Source organism: Dermochelys coriacea, chromosome 4 (assembly GCF_009764565.3).
Source record: "Dermochelys coriacea isolate rDerCor1 chromosome 4, rDerCor1.pri.v4, whole genome shotgun sequence".
In the NCBI taxonomy this organism is placed as follows: domain Eukaryota; kingdom Metazoa; phylum Chordata; order Testudines; family Dermochelyidae; genus Dermochelys; species Dermochelys coriacea.
Window position 1 is genome coordinate 131,589,188 of NC_050071.1, and position 23,016 is coordinate 131,612,203.

General features: G+C 43.0%; 2 protein-coding genes and 1 non-coding gene across 8 annotated transcripts in view; 2 read left to right on the forward strand and 1 right to left on the reverse strand.

The window, feature by feature from the left end:
• PTCD3 (pentatricopeptide repeat domain 3) overlaps positions 1 to 14,586 on the forward strand; it is a 36,444-nt gene extending 21,858 nt beyond the window's left edge. For both annotated transcript variants that reach the window (XM_038398782.2, XM_038398783.2), the window contains exons 16-24: positions 1,776 to 1,804; positions 2,580 to 2,686; positions 6,018 to 6,096; positions 6,201 to 6,291; positions 6,860 to 6,945; positions 8,069 to 8,217; positions 9,093 to 9,134; positions 11,280 to 11,438; positions 12,530 to 14,586. In XM_038398782.2, coding sequence (XP_038254710.1) covers positions 1,776 to 1,804; positions 2,580 to 2,686; positions 6,018 to 6,096; positions 6,201 to 6,291; positions 6,860 to 6,945; positions 8,069 to 8,217; positions 9,093 to 9,134; positions 11,280 to 11,438; positions 12,530 to 12,590 — 803 coding nt within the window. In that variant the 3' untranslated portion in view covers positions 12,591 to 14,586. The remainder of the gene's footprint in view (positions 1 to 1,775; positions 1,805 to 2,579; positions 2,687 to 6,017; positions 6,097 to 6,200; positions 6,292 to 6,859; positions 6,946 to 8,068; positions 8,218 to 9,092; positions 9,135 to 11,279; positions 11,439 to 12,529) is intronic.
• Positions 6,621 to 6,752, forward strand: LOC119855342. Its single transcript, XR_005292843.1, has one exon. It is a non-coding gene; the product is annotated as a small nucleolar RNA SNORD94 (small nucleolar RNA).
• Positions 14,587 to 14,974: 388 nt separating the features above from the next.
• IMMT (inner membrane mitochondrial protein) overlaps positions 14,975 to 23,016 on the reverse strand; it is a 36,544-nt gene continuing 28,502 nt past the window's right edge. For all 5 annotated transcript variants that reach the window (XM_043512695.1, XM_043512694.1, XM_038398778.2 and 2 more), the window contains 4 exons: positions 19,322 to 19,545; positions 17,962 to 18,093; positions 17,358 to 17,487; positions 14,975 to 15,950 (listed from right to left, as the gene is read on the reverse strand). In XM_043512695.1, coding sequence (XP_043368630.1) covers positions 15,343 to 15,950; positions 17,358 to 17,487; positions 17,962 to 18,093; positions 19,322 to 19,545 — 1,094 coding nt within the window. In that variant the 3' untranslated portion in view covers positions 14,975 to 15,342. The remainder of the gene's footprint in view (positions 15,951 to 17,357; positions 17,488 to 17,961; positions 18,094 to 19,321; positions 19,546 to 23,016) is intronic.

The window sequence follows — 23,016 nt, forward strand, 5'->3', positions numbered from 1 at the left end:
TTTTTGGAGACTTCCAGCCGTTCCTCTAAACTTAGCACTTTCACTAAAATGGAGTCTTGCCCCTTTGGAGTACATTGCAGTATATATATTCACTCTTGCCCTTCTAAACCACACACCAATTTAAAATGTTCTCTGCAAGATCTTGACTTTGTATCCCAAAGGATTTGTAAGTTATAATGCATATAGCTGATGGATATTCTAAACATTTTGATAGCAGGATGGTACTTCTCTATCCTAAAAAGACATCTTAACTCTTCAATGACTTGCCACAATGAGCCTAATACAGGGGTATTACAAGGGCCACATGGGAGTGCAAAACTATATGGAGGGCCAGGTAGGGAAGGCTGTGCCCACTTCTGACCTAATACAACTCCTAAAGGCAATTCAGTTAGATTCTTTCATCCATATTGCTGTCCAGATACAGCCATGTTTTTAGTCAATACCTGAATTTACAGCACAAGTTGCACACTCTTACATTAAACTTGTTTTTAAAAACTGCCAGGAAGACTTCTCTAGTCCATGCACCTGTAGTCTTCTCCATACTCCCTGACTGAATGGTTTTCCCCTCTTTAGTGGTTTCCGTGTTTATCAGAGGTGGAAGGGAAGTGGTTTCCTTGCTACTTGTGGAGTCTCTTAGTGATTAAGAGTGCATAAGTATGTAGGCAAAGGGGGAGGAGGCAACTGTTGTACATTCTCTAGTGCAGGGGTTCTCAGGATAAATTTTTTGGTGGCCACTATCTCACTTTTTCCTAAAATACTTTGGTTATCCTAAAGCTAATCAATAAATATGCACATTTACACATCCAAAGCATTGCAATTTATTTATTGCTAGCTAGTAAGTCTGTTGTGAAAAGTGATATTAACAAACACACAAATATCACTTTTCACAGCAGACTTAATCAGCCCTGGCAAGCCTGGAGACAAATTAAGCCATGGATGGAGGGTTGGGGGAGACAGTGCGGGGCTGGAGCCCAAAGCCCCATGGCCAGAGGATGAGGTCCAGGGACAGCCTGAAGCCATGTGGCCAGAGCCTGGGGTCTGGGGCCTGCTACTGCACAGCCAGAGCCCAGGGCTGGAGCCTAAAGCCCATCGACGGAGCTTGCTGCCCTGCCACCCCAGGGCTGAAGCCCAAAGCCTGAGCCCCATCACCCAGGGGAAAATGGGGAACTTGGCCCGCTCCTACAGCGTTGTGCCCCAGGTGACTCCAGATGGGGGCAGGGTCCAACCCCTGCTGCTGGCCCCAGCATCCAAGAGCAACAGGATGGGGGAGGGGGCTCTGCTTTTCCCTCCCCCATCACAGCCCAGGAGGCTGTGGCCACAAGAAAAGCCCCTGGTTGTGACATTTGAGAAACGCTGCTCTAGTATGTACCACAGCGAAGGGGAAGAAAGGAGTTTGGGAAGTGTCTGCCTTTATGTATGTATTCCTACAGCCTCTACTGGAGGCTGTGGAGGTGGGAAGCAGGTGGCTCTTCTTACTGGTCTGACTCTGAAAATACTGTCCTGAAGCAAACAGATGAATGTAGCTTTCACAAAGCTGCCCTACTCCTGAATACGGAGTCCTCTGTAGATGTCTTTCTCCCAAAAGCTGGCTAGCCGAACAGATCTCTAGCCTGACTCCTAAATACAGGAGTCCCAGCTACTTTATCAAATTTAACTACAGTCTTCTGTATAACTGGAAAAGCCTCTTCCGTTTCATGTGAGACCATGTTAGAGACATGGTTAGTATTTCTCAAAACTAGATGTTAATGGACTCAATGTTTTTTTTTTCCTTTCAGACAATTTCTTTGTCAGTGCGATGCGAATAGTAAGTATTCGTTGCTTGTATTTTAACACTTTGAATGAGTTTCTCTATTTCATTGCCTTCCTACAGGCTTATAAATCTAGTTTAGAATTGCCTCTGGGTATTCCAAACCTACTGCACAGACTAGCTTCAACTATTTGCTTTCCTTGCTCATTCAGTTCCACCAGCCTTGGCTGCCTCCAGTCTTTTATTTCCCCACTGTTTCATTTGTACCTCCCAGTCTGAAATTCTCTTCTGCCCCTGTCAGCCACTGAATCAGTAACTCATCTGCCTGTGGTTTCAGAGTAGCAGCCGTGTTAGTCTGTATTCACAAAAAAAAGAAAAGGCGTACTTGTGGCACCTTAGAGACTAACAAATTTATTTGAGCATAAGCTTTCGTGAGCTACAGCTCACTTCATTGGATGCATCTGCCTGTGGGCCATAATCCAGTCAACTTCCAGCATGCAATACAAATAAAGGGATACTTTTTCTCTTTTTTTTGGACAGTATTTCTCTGTCCCATCGTATGTTTTCTGATCACTTCAACACTGTTCAAAACATCCACACCCCCCACTTGTTTAACTTGCCCTTAATTGAAGCCAGCCAAAGTGGTTCTTTGTCTTACCTCAGGGAAACAGTTAATCCATCACTGCACTGAATTGCTTCTTCACATCTTGTCTTTAAACTTTCCTTTCACGATCAGCTGATTGACTCTGTAAATAGCTCTGATGGCATGCATAGAAGGATGCAATATAAGTGTTGTATCTGAGCAACTTAAATGTGCATTTGTTTCTTGCAGTGCTTCAATCTTAAGGATGTTGATCTTGCATATAGATTACATAAGGTATTGGAGACAGGAGACAACTGGAAACTTATAGGAGATGCACAGCAACAGTCTCTCTATTGGTAAGTTTGGTGCAGCTACATGTAGTACCATTAATGTATTAAGAACGCTGTCCTCATTTTACTTTAAACATAAAACAATATTTAATAAATTAGGATTTGAAAATTGAACTATTCTTTATGCAGAAAGAGACTTTTGTGAGTATCAGCTAGAATATAGATAACTTTTTAAGTCTATCCTTTGGAATAAGAGTGGGAATAGCTTGCTAGTGGTTCTCATCTAACAGTAAAATGAAAGCTCTTTAAAATATAAAGGAAGCTGATTAAGATCCATAACTGCTAGCAGACTAAATGTGTAGAATAAATAATTTTGAAAGGACACCAGATTCAGTGTTTCAAAATCACTTCCCGTAAACAGCCCCACTTACATTATAGGAAAATCAGTTCTGTCTTTACACCCAGCACATTTTCTTGCCCAGAATAGAGGAAGCATAAAAACTCTTGGTGAGGCAGGGGTTCACCCGATCGTCTGTCTCGCCTATCCACTGTCTCAGTTTACCTTTGGTCTCTGATCAAACCAGCACAAGAAATGAAGAGTTCTTCACAGTACCACTCTCCTTCTAGGTATAGTTTGTTACCATAAAATAACATGCATCAGGCCTTCTAGCCTAGCCAAGTTCTCTGGGATCCATTAGTCCTTTCAGGTTATAATAGGATTTAGCGTACGTATAGCCCTCCCTCTAGGCTCAGAAGGCTTTCCAGTCCTTTACTAGGGCTTGGTTCAGTTTCTTGCAGCTCTCTCAGGTGAGGCTCCTGCTCCCTGTGGTCTCCAACCCGGGCTTTGGACTCTGGAGAGTATTTCTACTCTACTCTCCCGCCACCCTCACAGGCTAAGTGAAAGTTCAGGCTTTCCTTATATACTGTGGCTGGTCATGTGACTGTCACCTGCCCCTCCAACCCACAAAGGAATGCAGTTCTCCATGTCCTTCAGTGAACCAGGTATCCCAGCATGCCTTCTCTTTAAAAGGGCTTAGCCCGGGAACAGGGTTGGCTGGTCCCAGGTCCCCTGCTTCTACCCCTAAAGGGGTAAAGATTTCATCGTGTTACACTTAGTGTTGTGCAGGTTTAACAATAGCATCTAAAACATGCATATCCATAGGTTCTTGGACGTCATACTAATTGAGCATAATAGGAAATATCAAGAGAGATGCTGAGGTGACCTGAAGAAAAGCCCATTAGAAGGATTGGGTTAAAGAAGCACCAAAAAGGAATTTGGTATTGGAATCAGTTTCCATGAAGACACTGTTAGTGTAATAGGATTGATAGGATCTTTATCAGTCTGTAGTTTAAAGTCTATAGCTTAAGTCAAAGGAGACAACTAGATTTAGATGATAAGCAGTCTCATTCATTGCATCAGGTCAGGGACTTGATTTGATGAGTTGCTTCTCTTTGTGGTTCTAGGACAGTCTGTTGAGTAAAGCAAAAGTGAAGTCGTTTCTTGGCCAGTCACCAGCTCACAAAAATACTATGTTACTAATCTTAGAAATTGTTTCTTATCTATAGGGCAAAAATGTATTCTCTGTGTTCACCTATTCTGGATACTGTACCAATGAAACAGTTCTAACAGGTTTAAAAGGGCAGGGTTTTGGCTATTTTAACAAAGTGCATTGATCTTCCTGTCAGTGAATTGGGGGAACACTTGGGGAGTGAGGGTTGTTACACCATGGTAGGAGGAGTAGGATGATTTGCGTTTCACTGCTCTTTGACCTACATTCTAATCTGGCTGTTGGCACAAGTTCACTTTCCATCCATTTCTATGTGAACATTAATCTGCAGTTACATGGAAGAGATGCCTAGACTTTGGATATTGGAACTAGTATATTGCAAGGGAAGATGGATGATATTTGCATCCTAATTCTAACCAGTCCTACCATTTACATCAACCCTAAAAGTTTTTTCCCACTGTGACTCTTTCTCTGGATGCCCAGGACTGGGAGTCACCTTGCTACCCCCTGCCTGTGGGAGTCTCTTTTGTGGTAGCTGGGTGCCAGCTCCTGCACACCACCAGCCTTTCACCCACTCAGGCATTCTCCTCAGGACTCTGCCAGTTCTAACTTTGCTTTGCTCCCCAATGCCTGAGCCCCCTTGCAGAACATTCCTCTCTAGTGTCCAGCCCGTGTCACTGGACAGTCACACAAATTATCCTGTTAGCTGCACCCAAGGGAATAGTATAAACACTCCAGCTTGTTTGATTCAGGTGAGTGTCTGCTCCAATATAACAATATAGCACTGTAATCTATTTATAGTGAAAACAAATATAAATTGATTAATAAAAGTTAAGTTTTAAGAGACAATGATCAAAGATACTAAGAACAACAGGTTACAAATGAAGCAAAAGTTATAACATTCTTTCTAGAGACTGACACTTAACAGGCTGAAGTCCTTGTGTAAAGACCTGAAGAAGAGTTCTTGGAGCTTGAAAGCTTGTCTTTCACCAACGGAAGTTGGTACAATAAAAGATATTACCTCACCACCCTTGTCTCTCTTGTCCTGGGACCCACACAGCTACAAAAACACTGCAAACAATCCTTGTCTAAGGTAGTCTTGTCTCAGCTAAGCCTTTTCTGTGGTATTTCAACCTAGGTTGGTTGAGATCCTGTTTTCATAAATGCAACCACACTGTCTGGTTACCCCTTCAAGGGCAGGAGGGGTTCTGGTGCCACCTTATACCCCCAAATGCATTGTTTTTGTCCACAGAGTCAGACAACTCCCTGTGGTTCAGACTCTGGGGTGCTCTCTCCTGTTGAGTTTACTTTTCCTTCTCTCCCCTCAATCTGTTGTTCCTGTTGAGTTTTCATGCAAATGGGGCTTGCTTTGTGTTGGCTTAATTTCCATCAGAGACAGAGTGGATAAGTAATTCCACATCCCTTTGTCTGGCAAAACCAGCTTGTCAGCTCTGCCTAGGACACAGATTCTAAACATATTTTCAGTATGTACATACAGCTTCTTAAATATCATACATACATACATCACACGATGATTAGGAGGAGAAGTATGACATAAGCTTCCATTAGACACCTCACGACCCTTTCTGGGTAAATACTATGAGAGCAGTGTGTTAGGTGTAGGGAGTTTGTCAGGCCTGATAGGAGTTGCTGTTACAGAACAGTGAACCCTTTGCTAGATGGCATTGAGGGTTCTTAGGGTCACACCTACCAAAAACATTACTTTTTCAAAGCTGATTGTGTTTAATTTCCAATTTCATGCTAGTCATGGAAATGTTAGTTCATTCAGATCTGAGCATTGCTATTTACAGGTCCTGCTTCTGTCCATTTCAGCCAATCTAATTACAACCGAGTTCTGACAGCCTGCGTTTTTTTTCCCTTTTCTGCAGTGCAAGGTTCTTTACTCTGTTGTGTATGATGGAACAACTCGATGTCATACTGAAGTGGTATAAAGAACTGGTCCCTTCGGTAAGATGGTATTTCCATATATCTGGGCAGCATTCATGTTTACAATATAAATCTGGAAGAGCAAGGCAATCCTACCAGGCTAAACTGCTGTCTCTGTTCATCAGCTCTTCTACCCAAATGCTCAAGTAATGTGGGATCTCTTTCAAGCACTGGACACAGCCAACCATTTGGAAATGGTCCCTCAGATTTGGAAAGGTTAGTGGTAGCTTGGTTTCTTGCTTCCTTATGGTAACCTAAGGCTTGCCCATACAGCTCCCTGCTAAAAGGGGTAAGGCAGCATACTAGTCATTGAAGAGCCACTTAAATGCCTCTATGGTGAGAGCCAGAAACTTGCAGTACAATGTCATGCTTCTGTGATGTTTGTCCTGCTTGCATCTTTAGAACACAAGCTCACAGCCATGATAGTCTCACAATGCAGCATCAGGACATCTTAGTACAGTGATTTAAAGGGAGAGTGGCAACAGAGGTTGTACAACTAGTGGAACTATTCATTGAAGGGAAAAATACATGGCTCTTCCTTTAAAACGGCAATGATGATTGGCGCAGGGGTACGGACCTCAGCTGCATTATGGGAGCTGAATGTAAATGTTTTTGTCCTGCATGTGGTGGGAAAAGTCAGAACATTTACATGAGAGTGGTGCCTACATCTGAGCTGCTCTTTAATTGTACTATTAAAAATTGTCCTGCTTGCTCCTTGGGAGGGAATGTTGGGTGTCCGATGCAGTAATGGCACCATTGCTAACCACTCTCTTCCTTCAATCAGATATCAAACAGCTTGGGCTTAGCAACAGACCTGAACTGTTGGAGGAAGTGTTGGCTCTGATGGCCAGGGAGATACACCCTCAGGAGGTGAGGCTCATGAAATGATCAGTGAGGGTGAAAGTGTCACCCTGACTTTACTGTCCATCGGGGGGGTTGTTTTGTTTTTTGAACACTAAGTGCAAAGTATTAGAGTAACTAGAACCATCATGTAGAGAATCCTAGATTTCCATTCACTGCATAGGGATCACAAATAACACAAGCCTATATATATATTTAGATTAATCTAAAGTTCCTCTTAAGGGTTCTAGGCACCTTTATTAGTTTGAGGTTTCAATATATGGCAAATAAGCTCAGCATCCTCCCAAAAACCCACTTTCAACATGTGCCTCCATCCTCAAAAAAGGGTGGGCTTTGCAGCATGCCCTGACAATCAATACATTAGACCTGTTGGAGACCAGGGTGGGAGAGGGGAGTGAATTCCAATACTTGGGAGGGCCCCTCGTGAGAATGCCCTGCCAGTAACTAATTTTCTTCTAAATGGAGAGGGGTTCAGGCTCCAAATCTGACCGTGCACAAAGAATAGATCTCTCCCTCCTAGAATGAAATTGGCCTCTCTCTGGGGCATGTTGGGTTTGTCATCTCTAAATCTGTAGAGATGAAAAGCCAAATTCCACCCTCTTGGTATAACTCCAGTGACTTCAGTGGAGTTAAACTAGGAATGAACTTGACTCAAGATGACTCAAAAATTGTAAGATCAAGAAATCTACAGACTATGTACATCTGATTTATTTTGAGAAAAGCTGTTTTTCACTGGGGGAGATGGATGACATTTAGCTCCATACCTCTCTCTGACGTTCAAGGAGAGTGAGATGCATAACTGCCATTTGTGCCTTTCGAAAATCTCCTCCATTGAGATTATTTTTTAAAAATGTGCAAATGTAGATGCTCATAAAATGCCCAGCCCCAATGGTTTATTGTGAAGCAGTTTGCTGCAGTTTTCTGAACAGCACCTGGTAGTATTCCCCTTTCTTGCCTTAGTATACAGTGACGGTGGTGCTTAAAAATCATCCTGTTGAGAGCTTTCTGGTGGAGCTGTCTTCCTACAAAAGAGGTGTGTTTTTGATGCTGAAAGCGTGGTAGACAATTCATTGGTAAACCAGATGGCCCACAAGTTAGATGTTTGGGTGCTAATAGAGTAATCTTTTCACAGACTCAGATGTCATTTGCCAACTGTGCTGCAGATATCAAATCTATTTTTGAAACTCGAGAGAGGAACCAGGTCCCTTTAGGGTGGACAGCAAGTGCTCTGGGTAACATTGCCATTCTGTTTTCAAGGGTGGGGAGAATCCAAGAAGCCTGGTAAGTGTGTGGCTGCTATGAATTCTTGTCCTGCTTGCATCGTTGATATCTCCAATTCAGACTGTGGTGTGCAGATGCTTTTAAACTCTGTTGTAAATGGAAAAAAACCTGCTAAATTCTTATATTTTTACTTGACGTTTGTCTTCTCTTTGGTGCTGACTAGTTCAAGGTTACAGTCTTCCACTCAATAAGATGACCTAGAAGTAAATACAGTAGCTGGCACAGGGAATATTCTACTCACTTGCATGCAAAATGCTTTATGTTGCCAGATGTCTTGTAAATGCACCAAAGAAACTAGTGTCTGTGAGCATTTTATTTATTAATGGAGACTTCTAACTTTGCCGTAATACAGAGGTTCAATTCAAAATAATGTTGTTGCTTCAAATGTCCAGTCTGCAATTTTGGGATCTGATCCAACTCCCATTAAAGTAAAATCTCCCATTGATTCACTTGGATCAATATGTTTGGGAACTGACCCAGAGGTGGGTGCCTTTTTATATAAAGTTGTACATTTGCATCTGTTTTAATGTTTTTAAAGCGAATGGGTTTTTTTTAAATGCACACTCAGCATATATGCCTGTAGTGACATTTTTCTTAGTATATTGAAGACTAAGGCAGACATAAATTAATCACTCATTTTAGTCTAAAGATAAAATCAGTGAATATTTCAAAATGTGTATACTATAGACACTCCTTCCTTAATGAGTGTTTTCCACATATTGGTGAGAGAGCAGACCATATTGAAGGGTCTGTTCCAAATTGTGGTGAAGGTGGGTCTCATTAAAGACCTTTTACTGGTGTTCCAAGCAGACATTTATCTTAGAATGATACTGACATTATAACCTCAGTTGTTTTTTTCCTTCATCTTCAAACAGGAACATGCTGGAGCTTTTCAAAAAAAACAATAGAGTCCCCAGGTGAGTTCATTTAGTCGTCTGACTTCAGATGGCAAATCTCACACACTACTTTGGTTGAGGCCTTGCGCTGTGTTTCTAGTTGACGGTAGCAGTTGTAGTGTGATTTTTCACACCTTCACTTCCTAAGTTAATTCCTAAGTTCAATACTTTTAATTTGGGTGTTGGCCTCCTTGGTGAGTGTGGGAGGGTTTCTTCATTTACCCAGTGTAAAGCATATGCTGGGAGCTCTTTCTGCCCCGGGTCATGGTCAAGGGGCAGAGGTTGGTTTGAGTGAGATCCTTGAAACGTTTAAAATTTTTGATGCCGTGACTTTTCCCCCCCCTTGTGTCAGACTATTGAGATATGGGTAATAAAATAATTGAATGGGCTCAACAGCTCAAAGTGTGTTGCCAAACAAGCCCAACAGCTCAGTGTGGGGCCAGATTAACTCTCCACTAGAGACGGAGAGCAGCTTGTCTGAGACTCTCCCAGCCAACATCACCCCGAAGTGTCCCTAGCCTCTGTTTGCCAGAAGCTGGGAATGGGCAACAGGGGATGGATCACTTGATAAATTGGCCTGTTCTGTACATACCCTCTGAAGCACCTGGTATTAGCCAGTCAGAAAACGGGATACTGGGCTAGGTGGACCATTGGTGTGACCCAGTATGGCTGTTCTTATATTAAGATTGATGGTCTTTGATTTTTAGCATACTTAGCATTCGACCCTCTAGCTGAAAGCAGTAGGTGCTCCTACTGGCTTCTGGAGTTCTTCAGATCACACCAGCTCCTGAAGGGATCACTTTACAGTTTGTAAACATTTGGTAAAGCATTCAAAATGAAACTGATCAGAGTGGGGGGTTTTAAGTACCTTCTGAGAAGCTCTAGAAATAAGCTTCATTTAAAAATAGAAATTTTAACTCCTAAGAGAAATTAACAGGTTTAAACCAGTGTAATCTTTACCTCAGAAAATTATGGGGGGGTGCTGATTCTTACAACGGGAGACTGTGTTGGTGCTGGTGTCCTGACCAAGCATCAGTTCTAGTAATTACAGCCAGTCTGCCTAGATACGCTTGCAGTGGGAATTAGGTATTGTACAGGAAGGAGCTGTTGCGTGTTTAATTCCACACACACACCTGCATATGTATGTCTCAAAGCACTTGCACTAGTGGAATCTCCTGAGCTGATGTGTGAAGTCAGAGCCCCAGCAGGAATCTGTGCTGAAGGAGGGTGGAGAATTCTGAAGTTTTCAGCATGGCTGCTAGTCCTCAGTGGCCACCAGCTCTGAATGTGTTGGGAGGGAAGCTGCTCCTTGAGAGCTGACAGTAGAACAGGAAAAGGCTCCTTTAGTTTAAGTGGCCTAGCTGCACCCCCTTGTCCTACTCATCTCTCTGGTAGCTGCTGAAGACGCTCCTCTTCCCATCAGCAACATGTGGAACCTCCACCAGCAGGAGAGGAGGGAGCCTGGCCAACCACCTGAAGAGCTCTGCCGGACTGGCAGCTTTACAGAAGTAACAGAACTGGAGCCTGCTGTTCTTTGTGCGCCCCCCCCCCCCCCCCCGCACTGAGCTTGTTGGGGAAGGTAGAGAAGGCAAATTTCCCCCATATCCACTCTTACAGGCAGCTCCCTACAACAGACTAGGGCTCTACCTGTCATTTAGAGGGCTCAGCTCTGAGCATTGTCTTTGGTATCGTTCAAGCTGGATGCTCCAACTCCTTGTCAGCCAGTAATGGGAGAGGGGCTGGCTGTGAGAAAGATCTGTAAACAGGGCTCAAAAATAATGCCATTTAACCCTAAGCTCCTGTACCTCTGTCTCCACCACTGAGAGGCACTGCCCAGCATGGGACGGGTGTGGGTGAGGAGGTTCCGCACATGGTCACGTGTATAGTAATGTGTGTTCCTCAGTTAGGGAGGGTGTTTTCAGAAGTGTTGGCCTAACTGCTTGAGTTAAAGGCAAAGCTAAAATTCCCACTGATTTCCAGGAGAGCACTTAGGCCTGAGCTGAATGGTTCTGAAAATCTCCTAAGCATTGAAACTCAGCAAGTGAAGTTAATTCCTGTGGGCTTGTGTGTGCTGTGGACACCCCCACACTGGAGCTCAGCCTATTCCTTCCCAACCCAGGCATCTCTGTCTCTGCAGAGCATTCACTCTTTGCTTCTCACTTGCAGTGACAAGGTGATGAACGAGGTCTTGACCTGCACTAAACAAAGCAACACTCCAGATCAGGCGGTTGAACTAGTGAAGTTGGCTGCTGCCTTCAGTCTACCTACAACTGCAAAGCTTGCAAGGAAGGTGATAGAGGAGTTTGAACTGTCTGAAGAACAGAAGTAAGATGGATTGTTTTATGTATTTGTTGTTCCATATCCACTGTCAGCAGTAACTAGGAAAGTCTGTGTCCCTCTCTGTGAATGGCTTACGGGAAAGTTGGCTTTCAGAACGCCACACACAGCTTTGTTGTAACCATCATGCCAGTCCTCCTCGGTTGTAGAAAACCTCAATGTTAATCCCAGGCTCTACTCCTACCACTTGTAATTTAGCACCTTTCTTCACTAAGGTGATTAGATTCAAGTGATTAGGGAGTCTCCTGCCTGTGTGTAGTTTTACTGTATAAGTTCATTTAAAAACAACAAAAGCCCTCCTGTTTCCTGTTGCTGAGAGATGGATCCTCAAAACCAGGGAAAACTGAGCAAAGATATAGTGAAGCTGCATTTAATGGCACTTTGGGCACCTATAACTGCAGATACACCTTTTGTGAGACTTTGTCTACAGCTTTGTTTGCCTAAATGACTGTATAAAAACCTGGCCTTTTGTGTCTAGTCCGAGTAAAACCCTACCCCCCCAAAAAATGGGCTGAAGTGACTAGGGATTTTTGGGTGCCCAGTGTGAGACCATCTTTAAAATATCAAGTAGTGCTGAGCACCCAACCTTGGAAAATCAAAGCCTGAATGGCATCTAGTTGGGCACCCAGGCCACGTCTGAAAATATATGCTGACTTCTCTCAGCTCAGTGAACCAGAGACGTTGCCAGTAGATAATGCTTCCAGCGGGCTTTGTCGACTTAGTTTCTTAGAACGTTGCTTTTTAAATGTCTCAAAGACTTGTATCTGAAAAACTACTGGAGCAGCTAAAAATCGGTGTAACCCTTAACACTCTCTAAAGGAAAGGAAACCCTTACTCTGAAAGTTGCGTTGCAGAACTGAAATTATTCCTCTTGAGGCCTAATCTGGCCTGGCTCCTATTCCAACCTGCTTCTCCTGCTACAAAATGAGCCTTACGAGTGGGTGAGTCTCCTTCATTTCCCTCCGGAAGGGAGCAGTATGGATAGGTGGAGGCAGCATAGTGGGCATTGAACTGTCCTTTCTGTAACAGTGTCACAAGTGGGTTTCAACCATATGTTAAATTGCACCTTTTCTCCCTAGGAAGGCTCTGGAAGATGCTGATCCCCAAAGCAGTGACAGCAGTGATAGCGACAGCGACTAGAAGCCGTTTCTCTAGCTTTCCCTGCGTAACAAAGAACGGGAGTTGTTTCTCATTACTAGGGCCTAGGTAGGCTGGTTTGGAAAGCTGCATGCATGATTTCATATCTCTCCTTCCATTGGATGTGACAGACCAAAGGATGCTAGGAATAAGAGGCTTGTACTCTTCTGCTTGCAGTGATACGGCTCCTTCTACTACTACCCTCAAGCTAGCTAGGAGAGAGAATGGAATATTGTCTTCCCTGGTAAATGCTCCCCTAGTGACTTGTCCAGGGGGTAGAGAGGAGACGCATGGTTAAGGACTAGACCACATCTACATGAGCCTTACTGGGACAATTACCTGTTTTCTATTGACTTAGTGAAACAGTAACTAAGGCTGTTTAAATGCAGACTGTCTTACATGAAACATTCTTACTAGCCCTGTGCAATCAGTCTAAGTTACGCTGCAGTGTAATGGAGCTGATCAAGACTCCTTCAGGGGCTTGCTTATGATACCTCTCCCCTCTTGTGTTCAGGAATGGGCTTTGGGAGCCAGAGCTGTGACAGCTGCTCTACTGTGAGCCTCTAAGGCTCCTGCAAGCTGGGGGTGAGATTCTCACCTTAAAACATACATGGCTGCTGTACTCAAAGATGCTGCTTCTACCCTCCAGCAAAGGCCTACTGTGACCTTGTCTTCTAGCATGCACGGGCAGTGCTGCCTTGAGAAGCTTGATGGTTCTGTTTAACTGATACCACTAGGATTATGTTGTCCTAACACACCCCCTCCAAAGGATAAAGTTTACCCTCCCAGGCTCCACTGTGGGAAGAGGGAGTTTGTCTTTTCATCTGCCTTCTGAGATGAATCATCTTTTCATGGAAGAGGATCACAGTTGGGTAGTATGTAGACCCTCAAGGCACAAATTAATCATTTTCAGAGGTAACATTCCTTTGATCACTTCTGTATTACGATGCTGGTAGCTATGGGAGTCTCTGCTATGTTATACTTGATTAGCCTAAGCAAAATGAGGGCAACTCTTTTCTTCCTATCTTCCTATTGCCATAGTTACAGCTAGACTAAAAAAAGAGTGCAAGGAACTAGCCAGTTTCCAACTTTTTTAGCCAGTGGAGGGAATGGTTGGCCTTCACATGTCACCCTGCCTTGCTTGGATCTGTCAACCATGAGGATAGAGCTAGAGTGTTACAGTAGTAGCTTAGATTCCTACTGTATTATTCAGCTACTAGTCTTAGGTTCATGTAAAGCTGAAATAGAGCAGTCAGTATAACTGGTATTTTCCTATAGGAGTACAGCTAAGCCCACAAAAGCCTTTCCAAATGTTTGAAGCTGACAGTAAATAGCTATTTTTGCTGGTGAGAATTGGAATGCTAGTATTATAGGGATGTGAAGTAATTGTGATAGGGTTGTAGATATGTGTTCTAGGTAAATATTCCACTTCTATCTCTTTAATTCTAAAACACAAGGCAAAGTTAACCATGCAGAAATATATAATAACATGCCAGAAATGACAGGGAAAATTGGTATTTTAACTAGTTCATATGGAATAAGGGTAAATAAAGGCTTGAATAGGTCTACTTCACTATCTTCCATGTCAGAACAGAAATACAGTAAGTGGTGTAAATCTGTTTGTTTTGTAAATAAATTTGTCATTTATTTAGCAGGACACCTTGCATGAGATACTGATGAATGTGGTTGGTTCTAGGCAAGTTAAAGAGAGCTGATACTTCAAAGTGAAATATAGGGAGGAAAGTTCCTTACCCCTAATGAGCCTTAAACATGCAGAACAGGGAGGCATTCAGGAAACCTAGCAGAATTTTCTTGCAAGTCTGAATGTGTTTGTGTTTGATCAATACTTAAATATCATGATAGAGGCACAGGATCAGTTAAATATTTTTCAGGATGTTTTCTGGTTAAACCAATTCATTGTCAATGATAATACTATACACTATCTACAGACCATGCTGTTTAACAGACTACTAAATTAAAGTATTTCCTTATACAGTGAGAATGTGTATCTTTAATTTCCCAAGCACAAAGATACTTTAGTTATAGATTATGCACCTAGCCTGGCACTACAAGGTTTTAAAATACAGCTGCAAAAAATAGCATCAGCAGTTATACTATGTAGGGTAAAAGGCAAGGGCTAGTGATGGTATAAATTGAAATTCCTACACCCTGAAAACAAGAATATATACTAACAGTTACCAAGAGATTTGCCACCATCAGCTTCAGTCCACTACTACCAATTCTTGCATCACTGATCTTCTCTGGATGCTGCAATCTCATCTTCCTCCTATGTGCATATGAGATAGCTGATACAAACAAGGAGCAAACGCAGAAAGCTTCTATTTGATAACAGATTTTAACAAGAGAACTGAATAATAGAAGAGACATGGGTTTCACATAGTTTTATTCAATGGCATGAACTGGCAAATCAATAATGGGTTACAAACATTTTGGCTGGATCACAAGCCAAATCCATACAACTTGGAAACAAAATGGCTACACAAGTTGCAGAGAAAGCATCCTGGTGTTTCCTGTCATGATAACAACTGAAACCAATACAAATATAACAGGTGGTGAGAGTCAGCTCAGTGCAAGGAAACAGGACAGTACCTGTGGTTTGTGACATAACTCATTTCTACCCCTTCCAAGGTCCTTGTTTGCAAACCCTTTACAGATCATTTGATTTTTTTCCCAGCACTTAAACAATTCTGCATTAGACTGCTTCCAAAAGTATAATATAGATCCCTAGCTTAGATCAATCCATTTGAGTTGTTCCTAATCCCACTGCACTGGCATATGCAGTCAGGATATCTACTACTTGTTTAGTTTCCAGGGTCATTCGAGCTTCAGTCAGCCAATCCTGTGCCACTCTCCTAGACTCCCCTTTCAGCTGGTTGACAAATTTAGCTGCCAGCTCCAGATCTCCATGTTCAATGCAATATGAAGCATAGGATAGTAATTTAAACGTGTCCAGATCTTCAGGGCTGAGCTCAGCAGGTGGTTTCAGTTGCGGAGGATGAAACAGGAGAAGTGACTGTAGGTAAGAGAGCAAGTACTGATACAAACTGTTTCTGGTTTCATCAATCATGGCCACTCTTTTTGCCAGTTTTTGGACTGTGCAGAAACGTGCCCTGAGTGCTTCTTCACTATAGACTCCCCGGGTCAAAGATTCTTGGGGGAGAGCTGCCACTAAGGCTTCAGTAAATGCATTGTCAGAACAGTTGGCCTTGATGGCCTCAACTGCAGACTCCAGTGGCTCAGTGGGACTATCCCCAGATGCAGTCTTCAGACTGTATTTTAAAGCCTCAACTGAAAGCCACAACTGATGTGCCTTTCTGGCTTCTTCTTCAGCAACTGCGTGGCCTGCAGAATAAACCAAGAAAGGAGCTTTTTATAGACTGACATTGACACGTGTCTGGGAGAGAGACTGCCACATTAAGGTAATGTAACTATAAAGATCTGCACCCTCATAGGCCAGTTTAACACATTAACAAGCACAAGCTAGTTCCCTTCCCATGAATCAGTTTACTTCCAAAGATAGCACTATCTACTTTTGGAGGGGGGTGGGCTGGCTTAACAGCAGTTCAGGATAATATTGGGTCTGACTGTTGAAGTGAGGTGTGCAACACCTGTTATTACCCTGAGCTGTCTAGATCAAGCCAGCCTCTTCAAAAGCAGGAGAGCTACTTCTCCATAAGTACACTTTGGCAGAAGGTTATATTCTCTTTGAATCTGCTAACTAGAGCAGAAGTGCTCAGCACCGTTAGGAAAAACAGGCCACTTACTTACATGACAGATGTGTGCTTAGGCATTAATCTTGGGTCACTGTGATGGAATACACCCCTATGTTCAGACCCTACACACTACTGTAATAATCTTTGTACAGAGTATTCCTTCCAAGTTTTCAAATGATACCTTACAATTTGCTGGTCAGTATTGTCCTGGTAAAATGTGTGTGGCAACATTGTATGTGAAGTTATAAGATTCCCATGTATGATAACACGTTCCAAACCCCACAGCCCTGACCAGACAGAAGTCAGGACTGTCCTAAACAAAGGAAGAAATGTGTGCTTGCCTTACTTTGCATTTAAGCGATAATCATCATCATCAAGCATGGAGGGAAAACGAAGGAAAAATAAAACCCCAGCAGGGAATAGTCTTCCACATAGACACTGACTCCCAGGTCACAGCTGGAAATGTTTTTCAAGAGGGACAAAACACCCCAAGGAACAACCCCTGCCCCCAAACCACATTCTCCACACCCGAGAAGACAAAAGGAAACAGCTGTTGGACTCTGGGGCAGGGGTCTAGACCTGAAAGTTTGGTCAGTAATCTACTAGAGCATGTGGTGAGAAAGTTTGCTTTGCAACCCAGATTGTTTCTTAACTAGATACTAGTCAGTGTTTTACCTTTTTTTTTTTTCCCTTGTAACTGTGACTTTTGTGCCTCATCACTTATACTCACTCAAAATCTCTTTGTAGTTAATAAACTTCCTTTACTGTTTCATCTAATCCAGTGTGTTTAAGTTGAAGTGCCTGGGTAATTCCATTTAAAATAAGATGGCATATTATTGCCTTCAAGGAATAACAGACTAAATATAGTTTTACTGTCCAGGAAAGGGCTGGGTAGTAAAGGACAAACATTTCTGGAGGTAAGGTATTGTAAGGCACCCAAGATTGCAGGGTACGGTTGACACAGTGCCCCACTAGTCTGGATTGTGCTCTGGTACAGTCATTACAAAATGTTTCTGCCCCATTTTCCAGTACTCACTCTCTACTGCCTGCTCAATTCCTTTCAACCGGGCATAGGCTGTGTTGATATCCAAAGTGAAGTTGTCAAGTTGTTCCTGAGTAAGGCGTTTGAATTGCATTTCCTGTTCATTGAGCTTCTCAGACAAGCTCTGAAACAAGAAACTTAACATAAATCTAGTACCAGTGTAAACAAATGCATGAACAAATACTTCATGGAGAGAGATCAAAATTATACCCTTTAGAACACAATACAACATATCAGTTTATTGTATGCTTTCCAAAGACAATGCACATTATAGTAAATACAACATCGCCTGGGCAATCAGGCACCCTAACCTGAGAGTAGGGCCAAATAGTATTGCACTTGCTGTTTAGTATCAGCAAATCCTCTCCTTCATTAAAAAGATTAAAAGGAATAGAACCTGAAGTGATCAAAGAGTTTGTGTATTCTATCCCCTTTCAGTATAATTGGCCTGCATTAAAGTGTACTGAAGGATGCATTTGTAAGACCGCTGTCCAGTGGAACCCTTACATGATGTGCATCTCGCAAGGCTATCACAGTAAACTAGATCATCATGCCATGTAATCCCTGGCCATTTCATTATAGATCTCCCCTCCCTCACCTGCTGAAACTCCAGCTTGAGTTCCTGTTCTTGGATCTTCAGAACCTCTCTCAGGTGATCAGTGTGAGCAGCTGCCTGCCTGCGGAGCTGGGTCCTCATTTCACTCTCCATTACTTCTCGGACTTCTTCTATCTGTACATAAACAGGCACTAGCTATAAGCCTTCATCTCCCAACTGCTTACTGATAGCAAGGGTGATGTTACTTAAAATTAACCCAACAATAATTTTCTTGAGGACATATTCCTGAAATCACTGAGCTTTTTATACAGAGACTATACAACTTTACATTTTTTAAATTAATAGCTATTTAGAGACAACTTGAAAGTTCTCTTGCTCTGTTGGTTTGTCTTTCTAATGGCTAAAAGCCCATAATGCTGGTAACCAGTGATTACACTTGCTAGACAGTTAACAGAGCATGCTTTTAATTTTAGATATGCATGAAAAATAAAATTACTCAGATAAAAGTATACATAAAAAAAATTCTAAAATTTCCCCAATCAGGTCTCAAATTAAAATGCTTCTACTTTTTTCCCCCCTCTTCTATCTCCAGTATTTTATTTCGAACTATACTCACAGTGTCAGATTATCTGCTTATAAACTTGACACTTACATTTATTTCAGGCGTGGCTATGTGTTTTTCCAATCCCTGAATGTTTTTTGCAATAATGAGTCCATGAGAAGTCAACAGGCTTCTAGTTCTTTCTTGTACTGAGCTTCATGTCAGTGAACTGTTCACTCAAGCTAGCCCTGGTCACTAATTATTTTTAGTTAATCGAACAATTGGTATTTCCACAGTTTTCCCTTTTCTTCAAATGTCACAACAACCTGGATCCAAACAGCTCAATTAAAACAAATTTGGGGGGGCGGGAATCCAAAGATCTCAGTCAGAATGCAGCTTTGGACAACCAGAACCGGGGGTGAAATCTTGGCCCTACTGAAGCAAATGGGAGTTTTGCTGTTGACCTCAGTACAGCCAGGATTACACCCTGCTTTTCAGAAGTGCACACATGCAAGATTTCAAGTCTTGTTTGCAAGCACACTACAGCTTGCTGACCATATACAAATACAAATATCCAATACTTGTCTGTAATAGCTGTGGCCGACTATACAACTACATGAAACATTTTCAAAAGTACTTAAGTGACTCACAGGCTGTGAAAGTTTTACCCTACAAGCCTAATTTGCACACACATCTGAGAATCAAGATGTTCAAAGCTATAGTCCTGTTTTCTAACCAGCTGCCACACTATTAGTTTGTGGCTTGGAAGATATCAGACTTCACTGGTGAATGCCACTGCAGGCAGAGAACATACTGGAAAGCAGCAGCATGGGAGGACCAATTCCCCTACGCTTCCTGTACCTTTTTGTCCTGCTCGATCTGGATCTCGCTTTTGCGGTGTTCTAGTGCTTTTGCCACTGCTGTCTCAAGTGCTCTCTTATCTTCCAGTTTTTGCTTTTCCAGGGCTGCCTCAATGTGCTGCTGTTCTCTCACTCTCTGATCAGCCAGTTCACTGTTGAGCTGGTCAATACGACGATGAGCATGGGCAATGAGAGAATTTAAATCATCTGTAGACAGCTGACCAGCTAAAGAGAACAAGTTTTATTAGAAATAGATCGCTGCAGAAACAGTCAGACACACCACCTGCGCTACCCAGCACACACACCATTGAAAGAAGATCATCCTCAGGTCACAAACTGGGCATATTTAGCTGGGCAACTAGCACCTTACTAACTCTCCCCCTCTCCCTGCCCAGGCACCCATCCAAGCCTTTCTGGACAGCATCTACAAACTAACAAAGTTAATTATTTTTTCCTAGCTACCAAAATGCTCATTCACAATATTTCACTCTTAATTGCCACCCTGCCAGCCCCTTGATTTTTTCCCACCATTAAATCTAATTTAGAACTGTAAGTTCCTGCCCTTTTTTGGTTTTTAAAGCAGCATGCAGCTATTACTGTGCTAATAAGCCATACAGCACCTCAAGGGATGTAGAGTAAAGCTGATGCAAAGTCTGGGTGAGACTAGATATGGATGACAGTGAGCTTGCTGAAGCTCAGTCTTCAGAAGACTAGCAGGGACAGTGAGTGAGAGAAGAGCAAGTCAAAGTATTGGCAGCTATTATACAAGTTCCTCTGATTGAGGTTTTTATCCAGCATCTGTTACCAGAGTCCACTAGCTGTGGGTCTGGTTGATCAAACAGTGGCAGAGATCAAAACTATATCTGCATATGGTCAAAGGTTGCAGCCTTTTCTTTGGGATGTAGACCTGGCCATCTTTGGCACTCAGGACCAGATTTCTGCAATGTGTGCTATACAAGACTCTCTCTCAAACCCATTCCCAAGCTACAGCCAGTGCAGAAGGCAGCAGCAACCTACTTGATAAGCAGAGTATCTTACTATGAGCACATTTTACTTGTGCTCCAGGATCTACATCTGCTATTGGCTTCTGGGTGGAGCTTAAAGGTGTTGGTTCTTACCTATGAACCCTAAGTGGTCCAGGAAATGAGATCTCAACCTGTTAAATGGGGGAAAGGGAGGTGTTCCCCAGCATGGAAAAGGATGAACCACTGGCCTCAGGCTATCCTACACAAAAAGTCACCCCGACACAGGCTGCCCCAGTAAAGATTAGCAGGCATACTTGAGCTACACCACCTTGCTATCAGTACGGAAGAGATGGGACTACCAGCAGAGCATTCTCTGCGATGACCCCTTTTCCTCTGGAATGTTCCCTCCCAGTCCTGGTCCAAAATAGCCCAAGCTTGTTGACAGGGCTGGCCTTACCATGAGGCTAACTGAGGTGGCCGCCTCAGGTGCCAGACTGTGGGGGGGCACCACTAGGACCCAGAGTGTAGAAAATTGTGTCTGCTGCTGGTGCACATGTATTCTCTCTGTTCTAGATGCACAGAGATGGTGGAGTGCTGTGCTGGAGGAAGGAGGGCACAAGAGACATAACAGGCAAGCAGGAGAAAAGGGGAGAGTGAACAACAAAAAGCAGCAGGAGCTGCAGGGGGGCGGGGGGGGAGAGAGAGGAGCCTCTTATTTATCTCTCTAGCACCCCCAGGAGCCTGGACCGATTAACACCAGCTTCTCAGAAACCTTCCTGTTTCCTGCTGCTTCCCTGAACCCACTTGAGGAGAACAGGCCGTCAACTGAAGTAGTAAGAGACAGTTAGGCCCTTAAGACGCTAATATCGTCCCTCACCCAGGCCCTGCTACCAGCCTGCTTATTGTCCCCTTCAACTGAGTGTTGAGAGTCACTATAGCTGGCACAGAACAGCAGTCATGAGTGAAAGAAGAAAACGCCCCTCTGGGGCAGCATTCAGAAAAAGAAAGCAAGCAAAGGAAGCTTTTCTAGCTAAGGAGGAAGGAGCTCTCCTGAGATGCATATAGACAAGTGTTCACGGTGAGCCTTCCTGTCCCAGTGAGGACATGAGTGGCAAGGAGATGCCTGATCTTCCAGTGAGTCAGAGTGCAGGTGACCTGGCAGCTACTGCAGCATCCATATCTCCATCTCAAATGGCTGTAACCATGCACATTCCTGAAGAAAAGTGTAGATCAGAGAAGAGTGTGGTAGAGATGTAAGAAACAGCTGCTGCTGAGTTTAGTTCCTTAAGTCTAGATGATCCAGAACTGGGGACCCACTTGAACAGAAGCCTGAGGGACTTCCTTGTACAGCATGGGCCACAGCAAGTGAAAAACTTCATGTTCCCCAAAGACAATGAAAATAGAAGTTTCCATCCAACACACTACTGGCGTGAAATCCCCAATGGTGACAAAGTGGAGAGGCCATGGCTTAGGTACTCAAAAACCCAGAATGCTGCAAACTGTTTTTGTTGCAAACTCTTCCAATCTAATGTTCCAGCCACACTGGAACAAAGGAACAAAGGACTAGAAAAATCTGGCTAGAAATCTGGCATGCCATGAGAAGGCAGCAAGTCACCAGAGAGCATTCCATAGGTGGAAATAGATGAGACTAAAGTTAAAGGCCACCATAGATGATCAGCATCAAGAGAAGACTGCATCAGAGTCTCTTTACTGGCAAAATGTTCTGAAAAGGCTCATTGCCATTGTGAGAATGCTTAGTACCCAAAACCTAGCACTGCGTGGCACTTCAGATCAGCTGTATGTGCCAAACAATGGACACTTCCTTAAAATTGTGGAGCTGATGGCTGAGTTTGATGCTATACTCCAGGAGCATCTAAGAAGAGTCATCACCCAAGAAATGTACACACACCACTACCTTGGAAAAACAATTAAAAATGAGATCATACAGTTACTGGCAACAAGAGTCAAACGGTAGATTGTGGCATTCTGAAGTCAGCAAGATATTATTCTGTTATTCTGGACTGACATCAGCCATATGGAACAAATGACTTTAATGATGCGTTTTTGTAACAACAACAATAGAACCTAGTGAAAATATCCCTGCATTGGTGACTGTCAGAGCATTTTCTAGAATTTATTGACATTGATGATACTACAGGAGCTGGTATGACAAATGTGCTTCTCAAAAAGATGGAAGATACGGGCATTGCGATAGCTGACATGAGAGGTCAGGACTACAATAATGGTGCTAACATGAGAGGAAAGAACAGAGGAGTGCAGACATGGATCCGAGAGTTAAACCCTCGAGCTTTTTTTGTCCCATGCAGTTCTCATTCACTGAACTTGGCGGTCAGTGATGCAGCATCAGCTTCTAGTGAGGCTGCTGAATTTTTTAATGTAATTCAAAGCATCTATGTATTTTTTTCTCTGCATCAACTCATCGATGGCAAATTTTGAAGCAACATCTCGGAACATCCTCTCTGACACTAAAACCACATGATCGGAAAGTCGAGTGGAGGCGATAAAGCCTATCAAACTCCAAATTGGGAAGATAGATAATGCCATAGTTGCCATTATGGAGGATAATGCTATGATGGGAACTGTTCATGGGAGAACAGTGGCAGAGGGAAATGGAATCACCAGAAACATATATAATTTCAAATTTCTATGTGGCTCAGTGTTGTGGCATGACATACAGTTTGAAATAAATGTTGTAAGCAAGAGACTCCAA